Here is a 12,301-nt window from a genome sequence, read left to right as displayed (position 1 = left end):
ATGATGTGTCATTACTTTTTCCTAATTTCTTTTAGTTATATGGAAATCCTGTGCTATCTCTTATATGAATTAGCCCTAATTTCATGGATTTGTGGTAGTCAGACTGTTTGTTACCCTTCACTTAGCGCTTTACCCCCCCCCCCCGCCCCCCCGCAAGATGTGGGTGACTTCCGTAGGCTTTTCTGTCCGCAGGCTCTGCACTCTACTGAAAGAATGAGCTTGGATATCCAAGGTCCCTAGCCCTCAACCCCCAATAACCATAACAAGCAAAGCTAACACACTGGGAAGGCAGCAAAGTGGACTGGCATACACTCCAGTCTTCTTGGTGTTCAGTTTTCAGTATCTAACACTACATGCTAATAACCTGTCAATGAGGGTTTTATCGGGGAGGATATTAGTAATCTTTTCGGGTATGACTTTAAGAGTTTGGCAGGAAATGAATGGGTCACTGGACCAGCAGGATTTCAGTGCTATCACAGCAGTATTGGCATAGCAGCCAACACTACTTGAGTGATCCCCTGGGATGGCACATTCATGTTATTCTTTGATTCTCCAACCTTTTTCACTCAGAGCTAAGTGGGATGAGCATACCCTTATTTGGTGGTCAGGGAGGACACCATAGAAATACAGTTAGCCCAACAGCATTCTTTCTCTTAATAACCCCATTCACTGTGAGGCTGGAATTCTAGACAGTCTCACAGAGGCCCAGATGCCTTTGGAATAGATCTCATTTCCTTGTGAAGATCATCTTATCATTTAGAGAACATGAACATTGACTGAATCAAAAGAATCTTATCTGTACCTATCTTTTTTCTCTCAGATTCTAAATTCAATCAAGGTAGACCCATTAGCAAGACATACACTTGATGGCCTATCTTTTATTTTTGGTTTAAAATATACACGTATATAATTTCTGTGGGTATGTATCCATGTTTAGAAAAACCCCAAGAAGGGACATATGGTCTGACAATGGGAAGGATATTTGAAACTGGGACTGTCTTGGAAAGTTCAGGGACACATGGTCACTCTAGACAGTCAGCATGAACTGCTCCAGCAATCAGTCAACTGTCAAAGGTGTCATCCCTTTTCCCTCATGTTAGCCTATTGACGGGGAATTATCTAAGAAGCTTTTTTTAAGTGCATGCAAGCAAATTTTTCACTTAGAGTCATAGATAACATTTACTTGTAAGTAATAAGGTGGTCCTTTTCTTTTGTCTTGCAGAAATAGGCATTCTGTAAAAATGACAGACAGTCTATCTTGCACTGTGTGCTTGAGCAGAGAACACCTGAGAGTGTTAAGCATCAGGAGACTGTATTTCAGTTGTTCTTGTTTTAGACCTGGCGTGGTAGCACTCTGCCTCATAGCCTGCAGCATCTGCCCAAGCCTCCTGCCTCTTTTATTAAGATCTTAATTACAGACACGGCTTACTTCATTGCTGGAGGGAAAGAATTTAGTTTCTCTGAACTGTGTCTGTTTTCTGGTGTGGCAGGTGTAATCATGATGAGATCATTTCTGGTTTATTTTCTTTTCCTGGAGGAATTTTTTTGAGGGGGTGGAGTACAGTTCTTAAGACACAATTTCATGAGCTCATAATAGGGCAGTAATAACTGTGCTATGGTTTTATAGAGAGCCTTGTGAAGAAATCAGAGCATTTTGCATATATAATTTCATGACTCCTCATAATATTATTATGAAGAACATGTTTATTATCCCCATTTTTTAGACGGGAAACAAACGCACAAAAGGTAGCATGATTGATTTCATTGTCATTAATCTTCCAGTATGAGGACTGAGACTGGACTCTGTTAATTCAGTTTAGTGTCCGTTCTCCTCTCCAGGGTGTCTCAACATCAGCACTGATGACATTTAGGGCTGGATAAGCCTTTGTTGTGGGGGACTGTCTTGCACATCACAGAAAGTTTGCCAGCATCCCTGGCCTCTACCCACTAGCTACCAGGAACACGCATAACACACATTTATAACCAAAAATGTCTCCTAACATTGCCACATGTCACCTGGGGAGGGGGGAGACAAAAATCCCTTCTAGTTAAGAATCACTGGCCTAATTGCCCCTACTTCCTTCTGCTTAAAAACAGTTGCCTTACTGGTTTGTTGTGATACAAGCACAAAAATATAACTATAGAACTGTTTGCCGTAATTGTATCATGAGCAAGGTTGAGCTTAGTGTAACAAGCCCTAACCAAAAGCAAACTTCCCCTTTTATGCTTAGCACCAACTTGTTCAAGCAAGTACTGCAAAATACTAAGAAGCAGGCGGTCTTCCTCAGGTCATGTGTAAAACCAACAGGCCTTAGGAAGACACTTAAGAGAATTAAGGTTGCTATAAACAGTCTGATATATAGTCTATAATGCATTTAGAAATGGGCCTTAAAGAAAGCTATTTTATTCTCATAAACTGATGGATAATGTCTACATGTTAGAGCTTTTCTATAGACCTACCCATTGAACAACTTCACTTGGAGGTTTTCTTCTATTCCACTTGCTCCTGCCACCATTCTTTCTCTTCTGGCTGAGAAGTGGCGGCATCTAAAGTTTCTTTCTCTGAAGTTACAATGGTAACAACATGCAACTGCAAACACCCTCTCAGCCAAGTGTCCGGATCCAGTTCTTAGAATTCTTTGAGGACCTCAGAGTTAAGTGGGACAATGGCAATCAGCACCAAACCTAGGTCAAGGGAGTCTAAAAGAGTCCCACTGAGTGTCGGCATCCAAGTTACAGCAGTTGGGTTCTGGCAAGGGGACAGGCAAAGTCACCAGGATGGGTACATATTTGTATTTGTATTGGTATTGTATTTAGATATTGGTACTGTATCATATTGTGTTTAGATATAACTTTAGACCTTGGGAGCTACCCTTGGTACAAACATTTTATTAAATGTTATGACTTGTGTGCTTTGGCTTTTGAGAAATGATGTTGCTTTTGGAAATACACTGTAACATAATGGAATGGAGTCTCCTATTCCTTTATAACAATTCTCATTTCGCTTCCCTAAGTACCTGGATGTTGGAGGGATTTGTCTAGACAGGCAGATAGATGTGATCTGGTGCCAACACTGTAATGTTGGCTGAAATCCAGGTGGTTGTTTTATTGTTAATAAACCTATCTTTTGGGTGAGTGAGTGTCAGGCCTTCATCATTATATGGCGCCTGTCAGATTTATCTAGGGACGGAGCCCTGAAAAGAGTTTGCGCCTGCCCCTTGTTTTTGATCCTTTGCCAATATACTATGCTTAAATCTATCAAAACTGGGCAATGTGGGACAAATGCTTATAAATTCCAAGACTTAAGAGCAACAGTACTAAATTCTAAGATGGACAAGGCTCTCAGGAAGTACGTCCTGGTCTAGTGGAAAAAATCCTAGATTAGGGGGGGAACCAGATGCTATTTCTGGCTCTGCTGCTAATCTAACAGGAGACTCTCTGGGTTGTAAAACAAGAGGATTGGGTTAAAATGATCTTTCAGATCCCTTCTTAGTCTGAAATTCTAGTCTAGTTGATTCTGGTCAAGCTGTGAGTGACCTGTGGTTCTGATACCCACTGAAACCTATGTGCCCTTCCACCTTCTCTAAGTCCCTCAGGAGTTGCTTAGGTCAATCTCAAAAACCACACAAGTGTGGAATATTGAGCTGTTAAAGACACAAGTATTGTTTATGATCAACAAACTTGTAAGGAAAAAGCTCATTTGTTTTTCTCAAATACTGGCAGCAAGCAAATTTATCCCCCATGACTAGCTGGGAAATAAGAGAAGGGGACGGTGAAGTCACACACATACACTCGTATGTGCACACCTACCTACCAAACCATTTGTAATTTTTTAATCTGAAACAGAATTTGCTCTTGGCTTCATGGTTAACAAATCCCAGCCTCTGAATGTTTCTGCCCTGTATCAACCTTAAGGGACAATAGGCGATGTTAGTCCTAGTGCAGGAAAAGAAAAGAAGCCACCATTTGAGGAAATGCTTTTTTTTTAACTTAATCTCACATCTCTGCTGTCCATATTGTGTTACCAAATGTGGTCAGATAGAAATTTCTCTCTGAGATCCAAATATCTAAATTTACAAACAGCGTCAGATGTTCTCACCAACTCTTAAGTAATGTTACTTGGGCACATGAACGGCCAAAGTAATGCTGGGCTCTGAATGATCCCTCATCAGGTAGAAATAGGTCGATATGGAGGAGATGTTAAGATTCCCAAACCTGGGGACCTCACGCACCATCGCACACAGAGCACACCCGGACAGTGCACATGGGGGCTGCTGCATGCCAAAGACTACCTTTGGGAAGCAAGTATCTACTGTCACATTTTTTAAGCATCTCACACCCTGAACTACACAAAGAGAATGCTATGGCCAAAAGTTCACAAGGCTGGAAATTCTAAGAAAACTTAAGGACTTGTGGTAGAGTAAATGACATGAAGAATCAGAGAGGGTTCAGGCTCCTCATTTAAGCTTCGTAACTATCATAAGGGGTTAGAAGCACTTTCCAGAAATTAAATTGGCAGAAATGTGGTCTAGGGGCCAGAGCAATCTTTGATGGCACATATTAGACACTCGTCATGTGATCAACAGCATGACAAGGAACTAGTGGAACCTACGAAGGTCCTGCTGCCACCTTTCTCTGACTATTTCAGATCACATGATGGAAAGTATGTCAGACTGCAATTAGTGAGTATTGCTGGAAAAAAATTGGATGTGCTCTATATCCTATCTTCTAACTCCTGAACTTGAAAGCATTGTGTCTACCAGTTAACAAGCTCAGGAAGGTTGTTAATTCAACATTGCAGATCATGTTGAATTAACATGAAAAATATTTTGGTTTGCCCATGTGTAAACCAAAATATTCCAAGAAGTGAAATCCAGATGCTTGTAGATACACATGTTTTCTGACTATAGCTATTTCCTTCTTTTGGGAACTCCCATACCCCCCTATATCCTGAAGGTGATGGTGAGTGAAAGCCAAAGTGGTCTGACAACCCTCAGACAGAAGCTGATTTTTGTCAGTAGGCACAAAAGCACACAAGCCTTTCTCTTCCCCTGTGCCCCTAGACTGACCTTGATGCTCATCTTTTAGCCACTTCCTTTAGCATTGATTTCTTTGACAATGGCCATTTCCTTCTGTACTGTGTCTGTTTCTCACGATCCACCCTGCCCAGACCATGTGTGTGCCTCTGTGTGTGTGTCATACAACCTGCCAGATCCCCAGGCTAAAGTCTGGGGGGTTGGGTACAGGAAAGTCATGGTGTTGAGAATGTGGCAGCCTTGAGGCTGTGGGGGGAGCTCCTGCTTGATAAATATAGAATAAAGTAAAAATAACAAGAGGAAGCTGGGCCATTGGTGATGCCATCAGTTGTAGTGGGGTGACACACCACCCACTGTGTCTAATTTTTGTTCAAATAACAGCATAGATGGAAATTATAAGTCACGCTTCTCTGTATTTGGAATAGCAGATAGATAGTTTCCCTAGAAGTAGGAGTAATAAGCTTTCTTGACATTTTGCTAGCAGTGTGTGGGGGGAATGGCAGGGAAGAGTTGAGGTGATGTGGGAGTTATCACGTGACCTACCCACTGTTCTGGCTAGTTGTACGGTATTTTCTTCCCACTCCTCGGGCATAGTTTGGGAACCAGGAACAGCAGAAACCCAACATTCTGGCAAAGTCTGAATGTGCGCAGTCACCTGCTGCCAGATGTGGGTTGCTGCATTGAAGGGAGAAAGGCTCTTACAGAAAATGTATTTAATCTGGCCGGGATGCTCAGTTCCTTTTGGCCTTCCTGTTTGCTCGGTGGTTGTGGACACTAGATTCAGGCTTCCCATAAACTTCATTATCCTGTTTTAATAGGGAGGGACAGGCAATTTCCTGCTTGCTGTCTCCCATGTTCTCTGGCTGTGAGGCTTGGTGACTTGGACATACCACTTATCTTTCTGGTTCCATCAAATAGAACCAGAAGGGTTTAAAGATAAACTATTAGTTTATCTTCCCATGCCCATCTGAAAATTTTGACAAAATATCATGCTGATGTCTCCAGAAAAGAATTTTACCCTCTCTGTAGAGAACCAGGAAGTCAGAATCTAGAATCCACTCCAGTTAGCAAACATTTAGTGAGTATCTATTTTGTTTCAGATGCTGGGCTATAGAGTTCTGAAAATGCCAAAGGAATAAGGCAGCCTCCCTGAATTTAAGGAGTTCCCAGTTGTGAATGGGATAATACAAGTTACACTTTAAGAAATGCTATAACAGAAAACTGGGAAGATACACGATTAGATAGGTTTTAGAAAGATAACTCTTCTATTTACGTGGAAGAGAGTAAATGCAGAAAAAACAGTTGGGAAGTAATTGCCACTCCTTCCCCCAAAAGTTGCTGAGGGCCTGAGCTGGGAGTGACAGTGAGGAGGAAAGCAGGGTCCAAGCTGATTGGGTTTTAGGTTGCGAAAAGACTCTGAACACCTCTGAAGCCATTCTCCTGGCAGCCGTGTGCACACTGTTAATGAAGAAAGATAGAGCAGGAGAAAGGGATTTTTGCACTTTTTAATTCTGAGGTGAAGAAACCCATTAGACAATTGGAAACATGGAGTTGGAGTGCAGCAGTATCCAGGCTGGGATTATGGATCTGAGAGTTATCTGTGTCTAATACCAATACCATGGACAAGATTTCCTATAGAGAGTCCTATAGGTTTCCTATGAGCATATAGGCAAGAGACAAGTGCAAAAGGAGAGATCCCTTTGGAACATGAGCATTTAAGGAATGAGCCCCCTCAAATTTTTTGTTCTATGAACAAGAAGGAAGATGAGTAGTCCTAAGAATGAGAGAAGAGAGAGAAACAGGAAGTGGTATTGTGGAAGCCAGAATAGTTTCCAGAAAGTGCAGGATGGGGATCCATATTGGAGGCTGCTACAACTAAGGTTCCCTCAATTAGGATTTTTAAAATTACATTCATTGGGGTGACATTGGTTCATATGGTCATATGGGTTTCAAGTGCACATTTCTATGATACACGAACTGTATATTGCACTGTGTGCCCACCATCCAAAGTCAAATCATCTTCCGTCACCATGTATTTGGCTCAAACAAGACTCAGGACCCTAAAGCTCAATTTCCAATCCTGATTAGAACCACAACTTTTGTAGCATATGTATTTGACTTAATAAATTCAAAAAATGCTATTCTAATTCAGGAAGCCTGAATTTTCGTCTGTTCTACGACCTTGCCAGGTGACTTTGGCAAATCATTAACTTCTTGAGCCTCATTTTTCTCATCTGTAAAATAAAAGAGTTTGACTGTAATTGTTTAAAGTTCCTCTGGTTTTCAGGTTCCGTGCCCAACTGTTTGGTACTTTGCCAATCTCAAACTGCATGTCTAACTGCCAATCTCTGGAGGTTAACCATCCAACTGGATATAGAATTACATAGCTCTCTTATCTCTCCTTGATTTGTTTCTGTGTTGATCTTCCCCGCCATGGAGATAAATATGGGGGTGGGGGTGAGAAAGAGTATATCTGCCTTCCCTGGGTTTTTCTAAGATATCCAGATAATCACCCTCTGAGACTGTGGCCCTGAGGAATCATACCTTTGCACTGAAGGAGAAGGTCCCTCCACCTTCTCCTAGGCAGAGGAATTAACTCCTAATTTGCCAATTTATGAATTGCATGTGTTCTTTTGAATGAGATGGTTTGTGTTCCGGCTAAAGTTAATATGGCTGTTATCATCTTACTGAACTCCAGCCCCAACACACTAAGTATTCTCAAAAGCCAAGGCCATGTTTTTTCCCACTTTTTGATGGATTGTACTTTACTGGAATCTAATATTTTTTTTAAATTTTGCCCAGTAATATCATTAGGATCAGTGTTGGTATTTTGCCTCAGTAGTTCTCTTGAAGGTAACCAGCAGTTTTATTGCTGCTGTTTGTAGGCAAATACTTGACAAGAGGTTGCAATACCTAGAACTCATTATTAATTCAAAGCAATGTTGTTTCGAAAGACAATTTTCCTAAGTGTAATTGTAAGCAAGGGACATTTCAGATAGGTATTAAATAAATATATGATAGCATCAGTAGAATAGGGTGAACCCTTGACTGAGAACTGAGAGGAGATGAACAGGGTAGGAAGCCTAAGGCCAAAGTGCCATCCAGCAAATTAAATAAATGGTAACAGTAACTTCCTAAGTCTCTGACAGTGTTCACGTACTTGACTTGGATTAATTCATTTCATTTTCACAGTAAACCTATGAAGTCAGTGTTGTTATCCACATTCTTGTTTTATAGTTGAGGAAGTTAAGGCACAAGGGGGAGAGGGAATCTGCCCAAGTTGCACAATTAGGACACCAAGCCCCAAGAATCTGTTTATTTTATAGAAATGACAAGAAGAATTACTCATCTTTGGAACTGTACTGAATGAAATATAATGGAATTGAGCCACGTTAGGAGGACACTGTATACTAGAGCTAAGGTGGAAAGAGAATTGAACCAAGAAACCTGACTCTAATAATGTGTCCTTAGTCAAATGATAAATGTGACCCCCTCCTCCCGCCCCATCACCCCAATCAGTCTTCTTGTCTATAAATTGAGGAGGTTAGGTCCAAGTGTCTCTAAAGGTCTCTGGAGCTGGAATCTTTTGTTTGGGAGAGTGGCTAGGTATAGATGTTAGCTCCCTGTGTCTTACACAGATATTCAATAACTCACTCCTCTTCAGCCAAGACGAAGAATATCTGTCAGTGCAGGAGGCGTCAAGATAGCACTGGGGGGCCTGGCACTAACAGCCATGCCAAGCCCTCTTTCTCAATCCTAATCCTATAGGCAATAGGGAGGACTGCTGGGAAATTCAGGAGAACTCACCCACAGTGGCTCCATTAGCAAGGACATTGGGCTCTGAAAGTATTCCCAAAGCAGCAGCTCTCGAGGAGCTAGACACATTAGCATACTGCTTACCAGGTGGTGGGAAGGATACTGGGACGGCTGACAAAGAAAATCCAGAACAGCCCTCACACAGGGACTTCTCGCCGCCTGTAATCAAGCATGGCCCAGTGCTATATGTCCGTGCTCCATGGAGTTCCGTGGCAGTGGCCCAGCTCCGAAAGCCTCAACTTATTTATCCTGATTAAGTCTGTGGTCCTTTACCTTTCTACTGTTTTGTTTCCTTTCTTTCTTTGCTTTGAAGTCAAGGTGCACAGCCACCAACCCTTAGTTCCTGTAGAACTGGTCTCTACTTTTTAGCACTTCTGATTTCATCCTGGGGTTTCCTTAGCAGCCATTTCCAATTGTTAAATGGGCCCCGGAAAGAGGAACAGAGGCTGGGGCCAGGGAGTCGGGTACGTGTGGGGGGGGGGGAGGGGGCGGGAGGGATCAGCTCTCTCTCTCTGTTCTGTAATCTCAATACACTCTGGTGGAGTAATTCCCTCAAATCATTTTGGCACAAAGGACCAGAATCTTGTTTTCTGTAATCTATGACTTTTCTTTCAAATTACAGAACATCCACATGATGAAAAAAGAAACAAGGGAGATTTTAGGATCATGACACATTCTTAAATGGTTCCTCAAAGCAGAATAGAATGATACATGATTTTATCTTTATATATGCTAACTTTTAATTGTTGAAAGGAACCCAAAGCTTCCTAGAATATAAATACTAAGTAAAATGTTCTTCTGGAATACAAACCCTCAGTTTCCCTTAGGCTTTCCTTACTGCTTACCTGGCTACATTACCTTCCTGGACCTCAAAACTTTCAAGAGCAAGGACTTTAACCTTATCCTTAAAGAGCATCACCAGGCTTCCTGGGTACTGACCTCTATGGCTTTATCTCCTTTCCATAGCTTAAGTAGTTGCACTGACTGAGAGGAGTTTGGTTAACAGAGTAAAAGTAGGGCCCCTTCCCAACCACTGACTGGAGGGGAGACCCCTTACAGAGTACAACCACTCCATAGCAGAGAACCAGCTCACAGAGCAATAGCTGTGGTTACAGGGCACGGTACATGGGTAGATGATTAATGCATGTTAGTTACAAAGGAATGCAAAGCACGAAGCTCAAAGACGAAGTCCACATTTCTGGAGAAGAAAAAACAGGGCACAGAAGTCCAAATAACAACAACCCCAAGTTCCACTCTTATGTGAAGTCACAAACATGCCCCAGGCAGATAGCAGCCCCTCCTCCCGTAATGATCATCATCACAGTAACATCTACTCGTGTACCCAGACATTTTAGGGAAGCTCTGGAGAGATCACTTTTAGTTTTCCGAGTGCTTGTGGTGAATTTACAACATTCTCTGACTCCTCTGTGTGCCGGGAAGGAAAACGCATGTGGTGATGGCTGCCATCATGCTGCGAAACATTACTAACGCCAAGAAATAAAATCTTTGGAGTCTTTGAAAGGCTTCCAAGAATGTCAACATGTACTGCCTGCCCACTCTCTGCTGAATGCCTACTTTGGCTATCTGCTTAGTACTGAATGTACCAGACAGGCCTTCATACAAAGAGAGAAAGTGTTTTGGGCCCCTGAAAGGGGAAGGCACAGCTTTTCTGATGTGAATGGTGAGACTCTAGTAGTAGGAAATAGTGGCAGGGTGAGGAGGGGCCCTCAGGAAAGGTATAAATAAAAGACCAACAGAGAGAGATGGCACCTACCTATGTGTGATAAACTCTTTGTAGCTCCCCGCCATCAAATCTGGAGATAGAAACTCCCATCACACTATGCTCCATGCTCCATGATCATGGAAAAAATGCTTGCCTGGAGATTCTCCCTGTATCCAAGGACCTTGTGATCAACTGAGAATAAAAAATTTTAACCACTGCCAAGGGCATATATAAGTGTACTGTTGGTTCCATTTTAACACCAAATGTAAATGCCATTTGTCCTGTTTGTTATCAGGGATGTTCTTCAACTTTTCATGAAAAAAATGAGAAATGTCAGCTGTAGTACATGTGAATATCTTGGACTATTTTATTCCTTAAGCTGGCTTTAAGAAAGGAAGAAAATGTTTTGTTTATTGAACTATTCTCTGACTCTTTAGCAGTGCTACTCATAATTCCTTGGCACAGCATCTACTGCTAGAGGAAAGCTCTCTTGTGGTGTTCTGAGCTTTTCCAAGGAGGCAGTCTGATGTCATTGGTGGCAGACACAGAATGTATGTATCTGTCTTTTGTCTGCACCATCTGGTTTTCCCCTTACAGGCTATCGTTTAGATTTATTCCTCTCTTCTTTCAGGAGGTGCACCTCTCCATAAGAGGAAGGGCTTTAGGTGTTAAAGGGACTAAGCTAATATTCTAAGATGATTTCCCTCTGTTCTTTCCTTCCTAGAATCTTATGGCAAGAGCCTTATATGACAATGTTCCAGAGTGTGCTGAGGAACTGGCCTTTCGCAAAGGAGACATCCTCACTGTCATAGAGCAGAATACCGGAGGACTGGAAGGATGGTGGCTCTGTTCCTTACACGGTCGGCAGGGCATTGTCCCAGGCAACCGGGTGAAGCTTCTGATTGGTCCCATGCAGGAGGCCTCCTCCAGTCAGGACCAGCCTACTCCTGGACTGATTCACCAGACCTTTGGCCAACAGAAGCTCTATCAAGTGCCAAACCCACAGGGTGCTCCTCGGGAAACAATCTACCAAGTGCCACCTTCCTATCAAAATCAGGGAATTTATCAAGTACCCATTGGCCATGGTACCCAGGAACAAGATGTGTATCAAGTACCACCATCTGTGCAAAGAGGCATTGGGGGCGCTAATGGTCCCCACTTTAGTAAAAAGGTGAGTGGACAACTGACGGAAATTTTGTTCCAATTTCTTATTTTCCTTTGCGCTCAGAGCAATAGAAATGTTCCCAAAATAAGAGCTTGACTCTTCTAAGAAGTATGTCTTCCAAGAAGGAAGTATGTCTTCCAAGAAGTAAGTATATCTGAATACCCTAGCTCACTGTCATAGGGCAGAATACTGGAGGACTGGAAGGTTGGTGGCTCTGTTCCTTACATCGTGGGCAGGGCATTGTCCCAGGCAACCGGGTGAAGCTTCTGATTGGTCCCATGCAGGAGGCCTCCTCCAGTCAGGACCAGCCTACTCATTTTTGCATCATGTTTTCATTCATTGGTCAGCAAAACTTTCTTGAATTCCTACTAGGTGCCAATTACTGTTGATCAAAGGCCATAATAAGTTCCTGAGCCATTCCAGGTTATACGGGATCAGTAAGTTGTTCCTCTCCATCTCTCTGGCAGATCTGCCTTCAGATCTAAGTTCTGCATTCAAGTAGTTTCCAGTCTTTTCTGTTTCTTCCTTAAATGGTACAAGGCACCAAATTTCGTACAAGCA

The 12,301-nt window shown here is 42.4% G+C and overlaps 1 protein-coding gene across 2 annotated transcripts in view; it reads left to right on the top strand.

Annotated features, from left to right (window-relative positions):
• NEDD9 (neural precursor cell expressed, developmentally down-regulated 9) overlaps positions 1 to 12,301 on the top strand; it is a 189,929-nt gene that overhangs the window by 151,578 nt on the left and 26,050 nt on the right. For both annotated transcript variants that reach the window (XM_037037986.1, XM_037037985.1), the window contains one exon: positions 11,300 to 11,746. In XM_037037986.1, coding sequence (XP_036893881.1) covers positions 11,300 to 11,746 — 447 coding nt within the window. The remainder of the gene's footprint in view (positions 1 to 11,299; positions 11,747 to 12,301) is intronic.

This window comes from Sturnira hondurensis, unplaced genomic scaffold (genome assembly GCF_014824575.4).
Source record: "Sturnira hondurensis isolate 20B ecotype Veracruz unplaced genomic scaffold, ASM1482457v3 Scaffold0023817, whole genome shotgun sequence".
In the NCBI taxonomy this organism is placed as follows: Eukaryota; Metazoa; Chordata; class Mammalia; order Chiroptera; family Phyllostomidae; genus Sturnira; species Sturnira hondurensis.
The sequence above is the reverse complement of the archived record's forward strand: the minus strand, read 5'-3'. Positions and strand labels throughout refer to the sequence as shown.